The 16,802-nt window shown below is 46.4% G+C and overlaps 1 protein-coding gene across 1 annotated transcript in view; it reads right to left on the bottom strand.

Annotated features, from left to right (window-relative positions):
• The window catches only part of Abcc4 (ATP binding cassette subfamily C member 4 (PEL blood group)), a 212,873-nt gene that overhangs the window by 137,548 nt on the left and 58,523 nt on the right, over positions 1-16,802 (bottom strand). Inside the window, exons 5-8 of the mRNA XM_085698192.2 lie at positions 7,015-7,104; positions 5,233-5,396; positions 3,560-3,685; positions 1,225-1,474 (exon numbers count right to left, since the gene is read on the bottom strand). Coding sequence (XP_085554318.2) covers positions 1,225-1,474; positions 3,560-3,685; positions 5,233-5,396; positions 7,015-7,104 — 630 coding nt within the window. The remainder of the gene's footprint in view (positions 1-1,224; positions 1,475-3,559; positions 3,686-5,232; positions 5,397-7,014; positions 7,105-16,802) is intronic.

The following is a 16,802-nucleotide window of genomic DNA, read 5'->3' on the forward strand; positions in this document are numbered from 1 at the left end:
TGTGTGCACCAGTCTTACACAGCAGGAACCCAAGCACGGAGAGGATTTAAAATCTGACCGACCGGAGGGCCCATCCCTTCATCAGTAACAGCGGAATTGAAGGGCAGAAGGCAAGGAGCCCCAGAAGGCCAAATTCATGGAGCGAACACTCAACTGTGGAGATGGACACAGGATGTACGAAACAAGGTGTGGTCCGGAGAGTCACAACCCCAGAATTCAAGTAACCTGCATCTACAGGGAGCAGAAAGACCTCTTACAAGGCTAGAGGGCTAAACTATCCTGCATCCTCAAAGGCCCGGAGCAGTGTAGTCAATACAAGAGTGGTTACAAACCCGGAGCTCTCAGCAGGATCCTGGTTCTGTTACATACAAGCTGCGTGCTGGGTACCAGCTGCCCCCTGAGGGGTACTGTCTCTGTAGCGCTGAGAGAGTGGGTGCCAGCGCTCAGTGACTGTTGTGTGCAAAGGATTACAAGACCACCTGGCTGGTGCTACCCACACAACCTGGCTCTGAAGTCTCAGGGAAGGAAGTGCAGCAAAAGCAGAATCACAACAGATTAGCACACGTGTGAAGCCACAGCCAGGAGAAGCTCTGTATCATACGCTTCCAACAATGCTACATTCAAAATACATCCCCAAATATTTTCTTACCAGATTTGCAAGCTTAAAAAGGAAAGGAAACTGAAATTGAATGGCACAGGCCACTCAGCTTGGCCCTGGACTCAGTCCCTACCTAGCTGTCCGGTAAGTGGAGAACAGCAATTCTCAGCCCGTGGGTGGCGACCCCTTCTGGAGTCCATTGACTCTCACAGAGGGGACACCTAAGTGAACCTATACTTGATTTGCATATCAAATGATTTACATTACGATTCATAACAGTAGCAAAATTACAGCTATGAAGTAGCAACAAAATACTCATATGGTTGGGGGTCACCACAACATGAGGAAATGTATTAAGGCATGGCAGCATTAGGAAGGTGGAGAACCACTGGTCTAGAAGATTTGCGTGGTTTTCCACGATTCCCTTGTTCCTAGGGCCACCATTCAGGTATCAAGAGCCCTGTGCTGTTGCTATTCATACTGCGCCCATCTGGGTTTCAGCACACCGCACCTACAAATAGAGCACTATACACCATTCTGGACTCGCTAACAGCTGGGTGTTCACAGGACTAAAGTAGACCCGAGACAAAGCAGCACTAAAGAAATCATTAGAACTCTACACAAACCTTGATCCTTCGAATGCTGATTACTGATTCTGACACTCTCTCAATGGCCGCAGGGAAGAAGAGGGTGACGGTCAGCCGGACGGCACTATACAGACTCATGGTCACAAACACGTGGCTAGCTTTAATCTCATGGCCAAGGAACACGTAGGTAGTGAAGGTCACGAACAGAATGATTTTGTTTGCAATGAAAAATGATGCCATGTTCATCCCTCTGAGGTAGGAGCTGCCCAGAATCTTGGAAATTTCCTTTCTAGAAAAGAGAAATAAATTTTCACATAGAAACGTCAATATTGATGTTACATGCATGAGGCCCCTTGTTAGGCAGTGCACACGTTAAGATATACTGTGGGGGCAGGAGCGATGGCTCAGTCTGCAAAGAGCTTCCATGCAAGCATGAGAACCAGAGTGATCATAGCATCCACATAAAAAGTCAGGTGTAGCTGGATATACATGACTCTATATTGCTCCACGCTCCATGAAGGTCTGTGCCAGCTATTTCTGCCTAAGGAAGAATCTACCATTTCACGGGAGCTATTCTCTCCTCCAGAAAGTTGCTGAGCTCAGAGGAGACAGGTTGTTTCTCACTCATTCTCTGTCACCTGTAAGGCCCAGGACTAACTTTAGGTACGTTAGTAGGAATGACCCAAAAGTGATCCTACACCTCCAGCACTGGGGAGACAAAGTCAGGTCCCTGAGGCTCACTGGCTACCTCGGGTCCCAGTGAGAAAGCCTGTCTCAAAAAACAAGGTAGCGTGCTTCTGAGGAACAGTATCTGAGGAGGACCTCTGGCCTGCCCATGCATGTAAACACATGTGCACACATATCTACACACATGTAAACATGCACACACATAATAAATAATTTTTAAATGTCCTGAGACATTACAGAAACAGTGGCTAGCACATACCCTGGGAAAGCTTCACTAAAACCACACGGGACACGAAACCACTAACTCACCCAACCAAACACTGTGAGGGGTGCAGGATAACAGTTTGGGTCACTCTGAGTTGATTTTTATCAAGGACTCAAACAGATGCACTCAACTAGCATGCCTAAAGGTAAGTCCTGGGTCAGGGACCTTACAGGTGATCTAAGGATAGATGAGACACAGTCTTTCCTCTCCATGAGCTCAGGAGACCTGCACCCCTAAAACTGAGATTTCATCCAAAACTAGGGACAGAGACAGCCGGTATGGAGCTTCACGGGGTACGGAGAAGAATGGAGTGGTAGGGTGTGACATCCTTGGCAGAAGCCACAGACAAGGGACAGACAACATCTCTACCTAAGAGGGTATTTCAGGTGTCCAGGGCTAACAGAGGTTATAAAGTCCTGTGCCAGAGTGTGCAAAAATAAACAAATGTTTGAAATCAGACAAAATGAATGATATTTCCATAACAGCCAATGGAAGGAATAACACCCATTTGCTGTGGGACAATGCTCTTGTGCACTGTAAAGACTTAGAACTCACATTAGTTTAATAAAACTCTGACTGGCCAGCATCCAGACAGGAAGTACAGGTGGAGCGACCAGACTAAGAGAATTCTGGAAAGAGGAAAGGCAGAGACGTAGACACCAGCCAGATGCAAAGGAAACAAGATAAGAATACCTCACTAAGAAAAGGCACCAAGTCACGTGACTAAAAATAGATAAGAATTATGGGTTAATTTAAGTTGTAAGAGCTAGTTAGTAATAAGTCTGAGCTAAAGGCCAAACCATTTATAATTAATATAAGCCTCTGTGTGTTTCACTGCAAGTAAATGGTTGTGGGACTGGGCAGGACAGAAATTTCTATCTATACCTGTTCTTCAAGTCTGGCTTGACACAGGGATGCTCGGTCTCCATCACCCTCCCAGGGCACTGACATCAAGCAGAGCTTTATTTTAAATGTGATTTTCTAAAATTCTTGCATCTTGAAATCAACATGTACAGGAAATTTAAAGCACTCAGAAATACTTGAACTTCCATTTTATCATAAGCAAGAAGGACATGCATTTGAAGGTTGATCATGTAGCTTAGTGGTATATGCTACAATGCTTGCCTAGAACATGCAAAGTCCTGGGTTCATTTCCCAGCACCAACGAAACAAACGAGAGTGAAAAAGGCTGAGACAGACAGACAGACTCAGAGAGAGAATAAGAAATGTGGCTGGTGCCTGAAAACAATGGCACCTGGAAGCCCACGTTAAAATGACATCCTGGAACGTTACACACGTAACATTGCTGCCACATGCAAGGTGACACATGTCATATCTGAATTATCAAGGGAACAAAATTCATTCGGTAAAATCAGGAAATAGAAAAGTGCAAAATACGGCACAGCCCACACCAAGACTTACTTCCTCAGTTTGGCAATCAGGTCGGCAAACGACATCTCCCACGCGTACATCTTTATTATCCTCATGCCCATGATGACTTCATTCATGGTCCTGATCCTGGCATCCGTAAAAGCTGCCGTCTTACTCCTGAGGGGGACAGATGTGACAGATGAGCCACAGTGAAGGCATCCCACCTTTGTGTATCAATCATAGGCACAGACAGGGACCCAGGGTCAAAGGTGGCTCTGCAGCGCTTGTGTTCCTACAACACAGGTGGATCCTAGTCACAGCACAAACATAGAAGGCCTCATGCGAGACCAGCCGTTTCGGCCAACTGTGTGTGTCGGTACTTTCTGAGGAAAGGACAAACGTGAGTCCTGACACAACCACCATTCAGTTCCCTGAGGGGCACCCAGGTGGGAGGGGAGGGCAACGAAGCATCAAGCCTGACACGGACACAGCTGACAGAGGTGAACAAGACAGGAACGAAAGCTGCATGGCAGAGGACATAGACCCTTGCTCATCCCACGGGGAAAGGAGTGAGCAAAGGAGGCTCATAGTGCAAGAGCGAAGAACTGTGTCTCCGGGGACCAGGAGGGTTTTCTTCATAGCGAAGAAGGAGAGGACAGTCAATGCAGAGGAAGCTACATAGACTCAGAAGAGGAGAGCCCCAAGCCATCAAACAACATAGCATACCATCCCACCCCATCCCAAATCCGGAGACCTTGATGGAGACTTGCTTCTATTCTCAGTGCCTGCTTCAGGTCAAGGTCACTTTAGCATCATTTAGGCTTTTGTTAGCAGCCATGTTTCTGACACATACGCTGCTGGGACAGTGAGGCTTTGGAAGGGCTCTACTGAGACTGACCCCCCCCCATGAGAGCTTGTGATCCAGTGGAAATACTGAGGTAAAAACAGTAAGTATTTACTCATATGTGAGAGCAGCTCCGTAGCATTTGGAGTGGGACTATGAGTCAGCTTAGCTGGTAAAATCCCTTGCTGCCAAGCATGATGGTCTGAGTTCTAACCCTGGGATTGACACGGCAGAAGAGAAACACTTCTAGAAATTGTCCTCGGACCTTCACACATGCATTATGGCACATGCGTACCCTCCTCATAGATACATGATAGATAGATAGATAGATAGATAGATAGATAGATAGATAGATAGATACATACATACATACATACATACATACATACATACATGAAGGATGGATGGATGGACAGATAGATGATAGCAAGGGAGGGAGGGAGAAAAGGAGAGAGGGAGGAAGATAGGTAATAGGTAAGTAGATGACAGATTGATGATAGAAAGATAGTAGAAAGAAAGAAGATAGATAATAGAAAGATAGACAGACAAACAGACAGACAGATAGATGCAACAAGACATACAAAAATAAGATAATTGAATTTACTATTGCTGAATGTTTAACTAACATCACACATGTAACTGAGAGTGAGGATGCTTTAAGTGGCTACCCTGAAAAGCCCGTTGGGAGCAGCCAGCCTGGGCCTTCACCTCTCCCCTTTCAAGACCAGCCTTCAGGTCGTGGCTAGAGTACTCCCAGGCTGAGTCTGTAAAGCCTGCAACCTATGTCGATCAGGCAAGCTAAGAAGTGCTTATTTTGTATCTGGGCAGCAGTCTCAGGCAGGTGCGTGTCCAAACATTTCCAGTCCGTCATTCCTCTTACCGCAGCGACGAGAACAGCTTCCCAATGCAGCTTTGCAGAGGCAGAAGAATCATCAGAACAGCCATGCCAGCTAGGCAGGAGATGCCGATTTCCCTCCAGAGAAGGACGGTTACAGCAATGGCCTGCAGCGGACCCGCCCACAGAAAGTGCAAGAAGATTGTCACCTGCGGATACAAAGCCAACACGTTCTTAGAACTGCCAATAAAACATGTCAAAAACTTTGCGCTCAAAAAAAAAGTGGTCCCAGTGGTTTTAAATCCGCTGAGGTGGAACTACAAGTATCCTCTGAGGAAGAGGCCATGCTGGCACAACAGACAGTGGACCGTGGGCCCTGGCACATAGATTGATAGATAGAGAGATAGAGTAGATAGATAGATAGACAGACAGACAGACAAGGTAGGTAGGTAGGTAGGTAGGTAGGTAGGTAGGTAGGTAGGTAGGTAGGTAGGGTGGCTTGGACTGCACCAGCCCGGGGAGGATCCCAATATTTTTCTCCTTCATGTATGAGAGCAGCATTCCCCAGAATGCTCTCTGCCACATAACTGAACCCCATCTCCCCCAGATCTCCCCACCACACGCTGCAGCCACTGCTTATGTGTGGGACCCCTGAACAGGAGGACCAGGTTCCTAAGGCAGCATCTCTTGCTTATAAAACTCCAAGTGAAGTCTGTGAAAATCTGAAAAGGGGATGACTGCAGTACAGATCACAGGAGAATGTTCTAGACCTTGTGACCAGTCGATGAGTAGATATAGAAAAATGGGCGTGGGGCGAGAGAGTTGCAGTCTCTAGTTAGGGATCACATGACTTAGCAAAGTGTTCCTATGTGCCAGGTGCCCGGCGGAGTGGGTGACACTGGACACTTCAACCCTCCACAACCCAGACCTCTAGGAAAGGAGAAAGACAAATGGTGGGCTGCTCTACGGCCGTGTGGTTAAGGAGGGGTACAGCGGAGGACAGTAACTCAGGACTATTAGCGCATTAACCAAGTCGGGGAGGGAAGAATACTGCTCTCTGATTACAGGTGTGTCGCGGGCAACATCACAAAAACAAAACTGGACTCTGCAGCATGAATTCTAATGGGTGTTAATACAAACCCAGAGTCAGGTATTGAAAAGCTGAAAGATCAGAAGCAGAGCAGCCAGCCCTAGTTCTGAGCTCTACCACATCCTCTGACAGAAGGGCAAGACCCTGTCTCTACAAGCCCTCAGAGTGATTGCCTTTTCTATGAAACCTTAGACCGAATCCTGAGCTCCTGTCTCCTCCCGCCTTATATTCCTCTCTCTGTCCAGCCATATACTTCCTATCTCTACCTCCCTAGTGCTGGGATTAAAATCGTGTGACTCCCAAGTATTGGGATTAAAGGTGTGAGCCACCACCACTTGGCTCTGTTTCTCTTTTAGATTGGATCAATCCAGTGTAGCCCAGGGTGGCCTTGAACTCAGAGATCCCTCTGCCTCTGCCTCTGCCTCCTGAGTCCTGGGATTAAAGTTAAAGGTGTGCACCACCATTGTCTGGCCTCTGTGGCTAACTAATATGGCTAACTCTGTCTGCACTCTGATCTGCAGGCAAGCTTTATTTGTTAAAGCACAAACAAATTATCACCACAGAAGTCTACAAAATAAACACATCTTACCACATCTATGCTGCACAGAGGTGAGGTATAGCATCAAAGTGCCTATGCTACATACTCTACAGAATCCTGGTTTACACCAAAACCCTCACATTCCAACGGGTTAAAGAGGGGAGAAATCAGGGTAGGAACTGACAGAGAGGGAACCTACTTGGTCGAATTTGTTGACATCGTTGGACAGCAGGTTGACTATTTGGCCCGTGGTTGTCTTCCCCATGGCTGCATTACTTAAACGAAGCGCCTGGAACAAATGGACAAAGTGAAGAGCTGCATCCCATAAAGATACTCTATCCAGCACAGAGAACAGGAAAATGTATGTTCACGGGGTCTCATGTGATATAAGGTCAAGGTGACACATGATGACGGTCCTGATGGCTGACACCAACAGGGCTGTCCTCGAAGGACAGTCACAGGAAGTCGCAGGAGGAAAATCCCAGGTCATGTTTTTATCTTTAAAGTAGTCACTTATTTTACATCACGTCTCCAGTCTCCCCTCCTCTCTTCCCATCCCTTACCCCACCCCCCACCTCCACTCTGGTCCGTCATCCACTTCTCTATTTCTCTTCAGAAAGAGGCAGGCCTCCTATTGATATCAACAAAACATGGCATATCAAGTTGCAGTAAGGCATACTCCCCATGTATTAAGCCTGGGAAAGGCGACCCAATGAGGAACAGGGTCCCAAAAGCCAGTAAGAGTCAGAGACCAGCCCTGCTCCCACTGTTGGGGTCCCACAGGAAGATCAAGCTACACAACTGTCACATATATGCAGAGGGCCTAGGTCAGTCCCATGCAGGCTCCACTGATGTGGGATTACTCTATGCTGTGAATATGTTTTATTACCATTGGTTAATTAAAAAAGCTGCTTTGGGCCTATGGTAGGGCACAATATAGCCAGGCAGGAAATCTGATATAGAGAGAAAGTAGGCGAAAGAGAAAGACACCATGCAGCCAGTCACCAGAGGAGACAGACACTGGAGAACCTTACGGGTAAAACACAAAACTCGTGGTAAAATACAAAATAATAGAAATGAGTTTATTTAAAATGTAAGAGTTAGTTAATAAGAAGCCTAAGCTAATTGGCCAAGTAGGTAGAGTCAGAGAGATGCCATGTAACTGCCGAAGGAGACAGATGTCGGAGAACCTTACCGGTAAACATGGTAAAAATGGGTTAATTTAACATGTAACAGTTAGTTAATAAGAATCCTAAACTTATTGGCCAAGCAATGTTGTAATTAATATAGTTTCTGTGTGATTATTTCGGATCTGGGTAGCTGGGAAATGAACGAGCAGCCTCCAGCTACACTCCAGGATTGCATCTTTGTTTGTCTGAGCCTTGGTAGAGGTAAGATCTCTCTAGTGGCTTGGGTGCTTTGTTTTTCTGATTTTCAGCTTAAACCCCAATATCTGTTTCTGGGTTTTTATTGGTGCTACAGAGGATCACAGAAAGCTAAGGGCCAGCTTGGTCTATAGAACAAGGTACAGATCACCAAAGCAAGAAAGAGAAAAAATATACCCCAGTGGATGGCACCCTGCCCACGAGGATATGGCCAGCACAAACTGGCACCAGTGGGCCACAACCCAACAAAAAGAGAACACGAGGTTGGGAGAGGATGGGAATAGGTCTGGGAGAAGCGAGCAGGAAGAATGGGGTGGATATGATAAAGATATGCTATATGCATGGCGTTCTCAAAAAAGTAAGAAAACTTTATACTTAAACCGTGTGGGAGCCCAGGGCCTGCATGGGTCTGCACCAGATGAGGTTCTAAAGCTGAAGAGAGACATGGACATGTGACCCCTCCTAGCCCAGAGCTATCTGCAACTGATAACCACTTGCAAATGAAAATTTACTTTTCTCACCAGGGAAGCAAACTACTCTGAGAAGTAGGCCACATGTCCCGCAGGAGACTGCAGAAAAGAAACTCAACCACATCTTTCCAGGTCCCTTGTCTCATAATGTCATGTTGCAGGTTTTGTATTTTAAATCCTTTTATTTTTATTATTCATTTTTCTCTCCTTTTTTTTTAACCCTACAGGTCCTTTGCTATATATTATGTCATCTAGTATCGTGTTTCTATGGAATTCCTGAGTATGTGAACCAATGGGTCTCTGTGTCTACGTCTGTTTCTTGTGCCTTTTCCTGTTTATTCGCACTGTCCTGTTCCAATCTGCTCCTTTTAGTTTTACATATTTTATTACCGTGCCTTATAAGCCTGTCTGTTTTCCAATGATAGACAGAAAGAGGGCACATACAAATGGGAGGGGAGGCTGGGAGGTACAGAGGGAGGATACTGTAATTAGGATATATTATACAAGAAAAAATATATTTCAAGAAAAGAGAATTTAATAAAAAAAATACTGTGCCATTTTCTGCTTAATGTTCTCTCCCATCTTGAGGCTAAAACACAGACTTCAAGCCCATTCTTCCCATACATGAAATTAAAATAAACACACACACACACAAGTCTATACAGTGAGACTCTGTCCCAAGAAAGAAAAGAAGGCAATAACAGACCTTCTGTATTATCAAGGGAGCGCACACAGGCATTGAAGGAGCAGAGTTCAGTGGCCAACCACTGATGCTACTTGGAAATATTTTCAGCACCTGCATTCAATTCACACGTGCCAATCCCAAGTGCTGAAAATACACAGCATATTTTAAGAGAATGGGATTTTAATACCTAATTTCAATTCATTTTATTTTGTTATTTCAAGACAGGGATTTTCTACGTAGCACTGGCTGTCCTGGAACTCACTATGTAAGCCAGGCTGGCCTTGAACTCACAGAGATCTACCTGCCTCTGCACCCCAAGTGCTGGGATGAAAGGCATTTAAGGCACAGACAGTGCTGATATCTAATTATAATAGGTTCAAGGAAGAAGACAACCAGGCCTGGGCCCCAGTTGCCTGCAATCTCAGTACTCAGGAGGAAAAGAGGGAAGGTTGAGTTAGAGGCCAAACTGAGCTACAAAGTCAGAGCTTCACGCATGCACAAACGCCTGTGCACAAAAGCCTGAATCACTGAATGAATAAATGAACAGTGAAATGAGAAAACAATACTATACTCTAACCCTAAATTTCTCGTAAAGTCAGAACGACCGCATGCAGCTTTCACAGACCGCCGTGAGCAGAGCGCACCAACAGTCTGAGACACGCAGCAATCTGTGTGAAAGACAAGACCCGCGACTGTGCAGGGTCACTTTGCGCCCACCACCACATCTGTGGCTCAGGGAATGAAGGCCCAAGCTGTGGACGTTTGGACATGCGGGCTCTATCAGAAGTTACCAGAAGTTAGCTGTAACTATGCGATCAATCCTAAAATTAGTATTTTGTTCTTAAAACTCTGTCATACTACAGTTGGATCAGGAAAAAAACAACCCAGTGGCATGCCTTTAATATAATCAATGAGGAAGGTGGCTCACAAACATGACTGACAGATTTCTGGCCTCCGTCATGAAAGAGTAATGAATTGGGGCCGATCTGCTGGCCTTGTCCTCCACTGTACAGCCATTGGACAGTACAGGAAGCAGCTGTGCCCGGGCTCTGACTGCAGGCCCTGCAGGACTGTGAGCCCTGAGGGAAGGAAACTCGGGAGTGGCTCAGGACTCACCTGGATTTCGGCCCAAGCAGGAGTATGTCTCCCCCACCCAAGAAAAGAAGATGCCCACTAAGTGGGAGAAATGCCTGGAATTTGTGGGTCACAGCCACAGAGGAAAGGCCCAGAGTTTTCTGCGGGGAGTTGGCAAAGGCACTGTGCCAAAGCCTTTCCTGGCCAGGGGCAGGGCTGAGTGCCAGGGTAGAGTCTGAGGTCAGCATGGCTCGGAGACGCCAGGGTCCTGCCCAGACGGAGCATAGGCTTCTTCCTGACGGCCTCAGTCATTCAATAACGATGTCAGGAAGGTCATGTGTTGGTGATAAAGATCTATCTAGAGAGTCAGCCAGGTCCTTGGACTGAGTTCAGAATGGAAATAGCTGCCCTCCAGCTGAGATACACAGAGACAGACAAAACCATGCTGGTAGGACCAACCTCAGAAACAGAAACCAGCACCAGGTAATCCAGAGTCTTCACACCACGTCATCCCCGCCTCAGCATGACAGAGCAACTGTTACACAGGCAAGGAAGAAAAAACAACAACAACAACAACCAAACAGCGACCCACAATCGCAGGGTATCCATAGAAAGAGACACATATCCAACTTGTGGAATTAGCAAAGAAATATGGAACGATAAATAAATAGATAATTGTAGGAGAGAAATGGCAGAAACAAGCAGAACTCTAGACTCGAAAATGTGCAACATCTGAGTTGTTTTTAAAAGAAATTACTAATTAACATTAAGAGCAGATCATTTTGACTGGTCCGTTTCCAGAGTAACTGATATGGGGGAGGGGGCTACCTACTGGAGCTCCAACCTAGAGCCTCACATGTTAGGCAAGCTCTCTAGGGTTGACTTGCGTTCCTAAACCTCCATTTTATTTGCTCTTTTGAGATAAGCTCTCACTGAGTTGCCCCATCTGGCCTTGAACGCGTGACAGCTGCTTTAGCCTCCCATGAATCTGGTATTACAAGACGTATTTCTGTAGTTTACCATGGGAAGATCAAACAAGGACCTGGGAGAGGAGGCAAATGTGAAAGATAAGAACACGCTGGAGAGCGCTGCGGGAGACAGTCATGCAGACTAAGTTGGAGTCCTGAAGAATAGGGGGGAAAAAAGCTTCTGTCTGCAGGAATAGGAATGGGGAGGCGCTGAGCCATGGCTCAATGATACAGCACCTTCCTGTCATGTTCAAGGCTTGGATTGGATCTCAGCACTGGGAAGGAAGGGAGTGGGGAGGAAGGGAGGGAGGGAAAAGAAAGAATAGAATTCCAAATTTACTCTGCATACCCAAGAACCTCAGTGACCATCAAGGATCAAAGCGGAAAGACCATGCTTAGACACCTGATGGCCATCCTCATGAGAAGCAGGACGTGAGCCCAGGAGACGGCTCAGTGGGCAGGGGCTCTTACTCCAAGATGAGGACCTGACCTCCATCGCGAGCACCCACGTGACAGAGGGAAGAACTTACAACAGCCGTCCTCTGACCACACACACATACACACACACACACACACACACACACACACATGCACGCACACACGCACGCACGCACGACACGCACGCGTGATTGACGGCACCTGCTGCTTGAAGTAACACAGAGACTTATTAATTATTAAAGCTCCTAACTTGCTCCAACAACTTATATCAACTCCTATTTTTTTAATCTATGCTCTTCCACGAAGCTCGTCACCTCACCTCTGTATGACGCATCCTGCTTCCTCCATGGCTGGCTGGAGATTCCACCTTTCTTCTTCCCAGAGTTCTCTCTCTGCCCAGAAGTCCCGCCTATACCTCCTGGCTAGCTATTGGCCGTTCAGCTTTTTATTACACCACCATCACATCACAGCAATACATTTTCACACAGTCTTGCAGAGGACGAAGGTTCTGTTCCTGGGCTAACCCACAACCACCATTGGTGCTGGCTCTAGGGGATGCAATGCCCTTTTCAGGCCCCTGAGGGCGCTTGCATGTATGAGGTCCCATAGAGACAAGTAGGCACACAGCTACGAATACAAATAAAAACAAAATTTTAAAAAATTAAAAAGCAAACGGTATCTCTCATTTATTTGATCAACTATTTTTCTTATCTGGATTATTCTCATCAGGAAATAGGAAACATAAAACCCGAAGATGCACATATAACTATCACCATGTATCAGTACGGGCGGGACGGGAAGATACACCGCCATGTATCAGTACAGGTAGACGGGAACTCCTCACCGTCCTCACTTCCATGGACGTGACAGGAGGGAGGAACACGCTTTCACCTTAGCGATCTGTGAGGATGAGTCTTGACTGACAGAGTTATTTATGGAAACAGACAACCAGCTTGTTGTCTGTGCTGGCTATTCTACTTTAGAGCAATGCATGTGGGACACCCTCCATGTGAGTCGCACTGTCCCATGGTCTGTGGTCCTGACTGCAGAAAAAGGAGAGAACTGACTGAGCCGGGACCCATCTCTCTGTCCCCTGAGTGCCAGTGTACGTGACCATCAGCCTCATGTCCCATCACAATGGACTCTCTACTATGAGCTGAAGAGAACCCCTCTTCCATGCACCTCCACGTGTCTTCCCATCACAATGGACTCTGTGAGCTGAAGAGAACCCCCCTTCCTACATTGCTCTAGTCAGGCACTTGCTGCAGGACAAGGCACATAACTGACAGACAATCCAACCATCACCTCAACAGAAACCTCAAAACTCTGCACTAGTACTCCTGCTGGATCAGGGGTGCGAACAGCTCCTGGTCACACTGCAGATCTCTCCCCAGTGTCAACAGCCCTCCGCGTGAAGCTCCTCGCAAAGTGCCTGATGCCCGTGTGTGTGGATTCTCTCTTGTCCCTTGTTATCAGGTTGACAGCTGCCCTATAGACTGACATCACACAATTCTCCCATTACTTACTATTTCTTTGAGACAGCAGGTCAAGGCAAAGTGGAATAGCTCAATGTAAACACCTTGGAGTTCATGACCCTACCCCAGGTGGTCCGAAAATGTGGCTTCCAGGTAAGTGAGGCACTCCTGCAACTGGTGGGTATGAACTATGGCGAGCATGCTCATCTCGCTGAAGCAGACTGCCATCTGTATCCTTTCAACATCATTGGCTAGAGATGCTGAGCAATGCGTCACACCTCTTCATGGTTGCACCATCTAACAACGGTCGCGCAGCTTTTCAAAGGGAGGATCCAGGAACTAGCCAGTATCCTCCCCAGTATGAGCACAGTGGCTGCCCACGGTCAGCCTTGTCCCTCTCACTCTGTAGAGGGAAACTGATTCAAGGAAATGAGAAAGTACAAACAACCAACAGCTTGTCACTCTCCATGACCTGATAGTCCGGCTGCCTTGGCATGGGGGGGGTCCTCTATTTTGTTCATTTTTAGAAAAATAGAAAACCTGTCCAGGGCTACCAAGCCTATCCTTGAAGGGTATGACAGTCATCCACCCAGAGGACCAACAGTTTCTCCTCCACTCCCCTTCTATATCTCATGTGTTATTCGACATGCCCAGAGTTGACTAGACAGGTCTGTCTGTTCCTGGGCATACATGAGTACCAAGCATGGTGCTACCATGTGAACCCATTTATCTCCTTTTGAGGAGGACCCTGAGATCTGTGTTCTGAGATCATACTAAGAGCCAGGCACATACAAAAACCCAAGATAGTCAAATTCATCAGAAGCCCCCACATGCTCTCACCTCACCCCCTTTCAGGAAAGAAATTAGGCTCATTCAAAATCCAGAGTTGCTGAGGTTGGTCTCTCTAAAGCCTTGGAAGGCCTAGTGTTTCTGTAGCTGGGGTCAAAGCATGGCCAACCAGGGTCAACAACCACGGGATGGTTGGTAAAGACAACAGACGCAAACACCACATCTCAGGGGTCCTCGGGGGTCCCCAGGGGTCCTTGGTACATGCGGACACTGTAGAAAACTTCATTATGAACTGAGAACAGTAGCTATGGTAAGAGCTGACAGCCTACAGCTCTAGGAGACCCACACCACGTAAGCAGCTCTACGAATAATGCCACAGAAAAGCCTGCAGCGTGCAAGTCAACGGTGGTCTTCTCAAAGCAGGGTCACTTCCCCACAAGATAACTAAAAGACGTCTCACATAGTTCCTTCTGCCAGAACTCCTTTGTTTGAAGAGAAGCCCTTCCGGGTGGGAAGTGAAGCAAGGGAGTGGGGCTAAGCTGGTAGAAAACTGAGTGTGCAAAGCCCAACTTGATAATGTCGGGGAGACCAAAACCGTAGCCTGCCTCTCAGGGGAGGGACAAAAAGACAAACTTCTCGAACTCCTTTTATATTTTCCTCATTTGTCTCTAAAATACGAAACTACAAAAAACATCTTACAATTTATATTCTGAAAATGGCATGTCTAATAGCAAAAATGTACAGGTGAGTCCAAAGTCAAGTCCTTTACAACAGTTATACAGTCACTTTTGACTATGGAGTTATTCGCTATTCTTTTTTTCATCATGTGCCTTCATTCAGGGGGAAGAGCAATATGACATCTCCAGATGCTCCATGGCATATAATTTTACTGAAAATTAATTAAAAGGAAAATACTGAACCTGAGAGGTGGCTTATGGGAAAAGTGGGTGATTCCAAGCCTGACCCCCTAAGTTCAATCTCTGGGACCGAAAGGTGAAAGAAGAATATAGAATCCCAAAAATTTTCTTAACCTTCAAACATGCATTGTGGAGTGTGTATGCGTGTGCACATGCGTGCATACAATTTAAATTTTTAAAGGGCATTTCACAAATGTAGTTTTACTTTTCATCCTAAGGTTGTATGTTGACTGAAATATCAGCCTTGAGCAGGCAGCTGGTCACCAACCATAATAACACTGCAGATGTTTTAATATTGCAAAATGAGTCCCTTGCTCATTCCTTTTCCCCAACGCCACTTTTGAAATTTTGAAGAGACCTATGAGTATTAAATCCTTATGTAGCATGCCTTCTGCCATGAAGAGGGGAAAAATATTTAAGGTCATGTAGTCTAAGGGAGGTACATTGTACTATAAACCAAATGTCTCAGAAGCATCAGTTTTTAACTTTATCCATGAAAACAGAACAAGGCAAGAGGAAAAGGGGCCAGCACAGGTTGCCCACTGTGGGGAACATGGCCATTATTAAGTTCCTACTTCCAAATCCGACATTTCCCTATTCATTTGGCTGGAAAGAGAAGCACATCAAGGAGCAGTTGCGAGCCACCATCTGCACCCTCCAAGAGACGGGGACAGAGACAAGGAGTCTACTCTGCTCATTACTAATAGGTCCCTGAGGGACTGCAGAGGAGACGGGCCATAAAAACAGCCAAGCTGATGCATTCTCAGAGCTGGAAGCAGACAGGGAAAGCAACGTTATCACAATGATGACCGAGCTACACTGTCATTTCCTTCACTCGAACTACAATCTCAACCTCATCATCTGAAGGGAAGGAGACCAACTGTAAAAGGTGGAACACTGCAGCAGTCCACTTCAGTGAGGTGTTTACAGTGGTCCACTTCATAGGGCTGGAAATTAGGATGGTGACTGCTGGGGACCAGGAAGGGATGGAAATGATAGGATGGTGGTTGCTAGGGACCAGGAGGGGATGGAATGGTAGGACAGTGGTTGCTAGGGACCAGGAGGGGATGGAAATGATAGGATGGTGACTGCTAGGGACCAGGAGGGGATGGAATGATAGGATGGTGGTTGCTAGGGACCATGAGGGGATGGAATGGTAGGACAGTGGTTGCTAGGGACCAGGAGGGGATGGAAATGATAGGATGATGACTGCTGGGGACCAGGAGGGGATGGAATGATAGGATGGTGGTTGCTAGGGACCAGACAGGGATTGAATGATAGGACAATGGTTGCTAGGGACCAGACAGGGATGGAAATAACAGTCGGTATTTAATGGCTACATAGATTCGGTTGTGTGAGAGGAAACAGATTCCAGAGGCCATAGCAGTGATGGCTACAGAGTAAGGTGAGTGTAACCGGTATACATGAACCGCATTTGGATGATCCATTTCATGTTCCATGTAGTATACCATGACTTCTAACTTCTTTAGTTTAAATATTCTGAAAACAAACCAATTACCTTTGAAGACTTCAAAGGAAAAAAAAAAACCATCCACTCTAAACTCTAAACCCAGAAATCTATCTTAAAAAACTGAAAGAGGCTGGGCAGTGGTGGCACACGTCTTTAATCCCAGCACTTAGAAGGCAGAGGCAGGCGGATTTCTGTGAGTTCAAGGCCAGCCTGGTCTACAAAGTGAGTTCCAGGACAGCCAGGGCTGTTACACAAAGAAATCTTGTCATGAGAAAAAAAACAAAACAAAACAAAACAAACAAACAAAAAAAGGAT

This window comes from Myodes glareolus, chromosome 12, assembly GCF_982192425.1.
Source record: "Myodes glareolus chromosome 12, mMyoGla1.1, whole genome shotgun sequence".
Lineage (NCBI taxonomy): Eukaryota > Metazoa > Chordata > Mammalia > Rodentia > Cricetidae > Myodes > Myodes glareolus.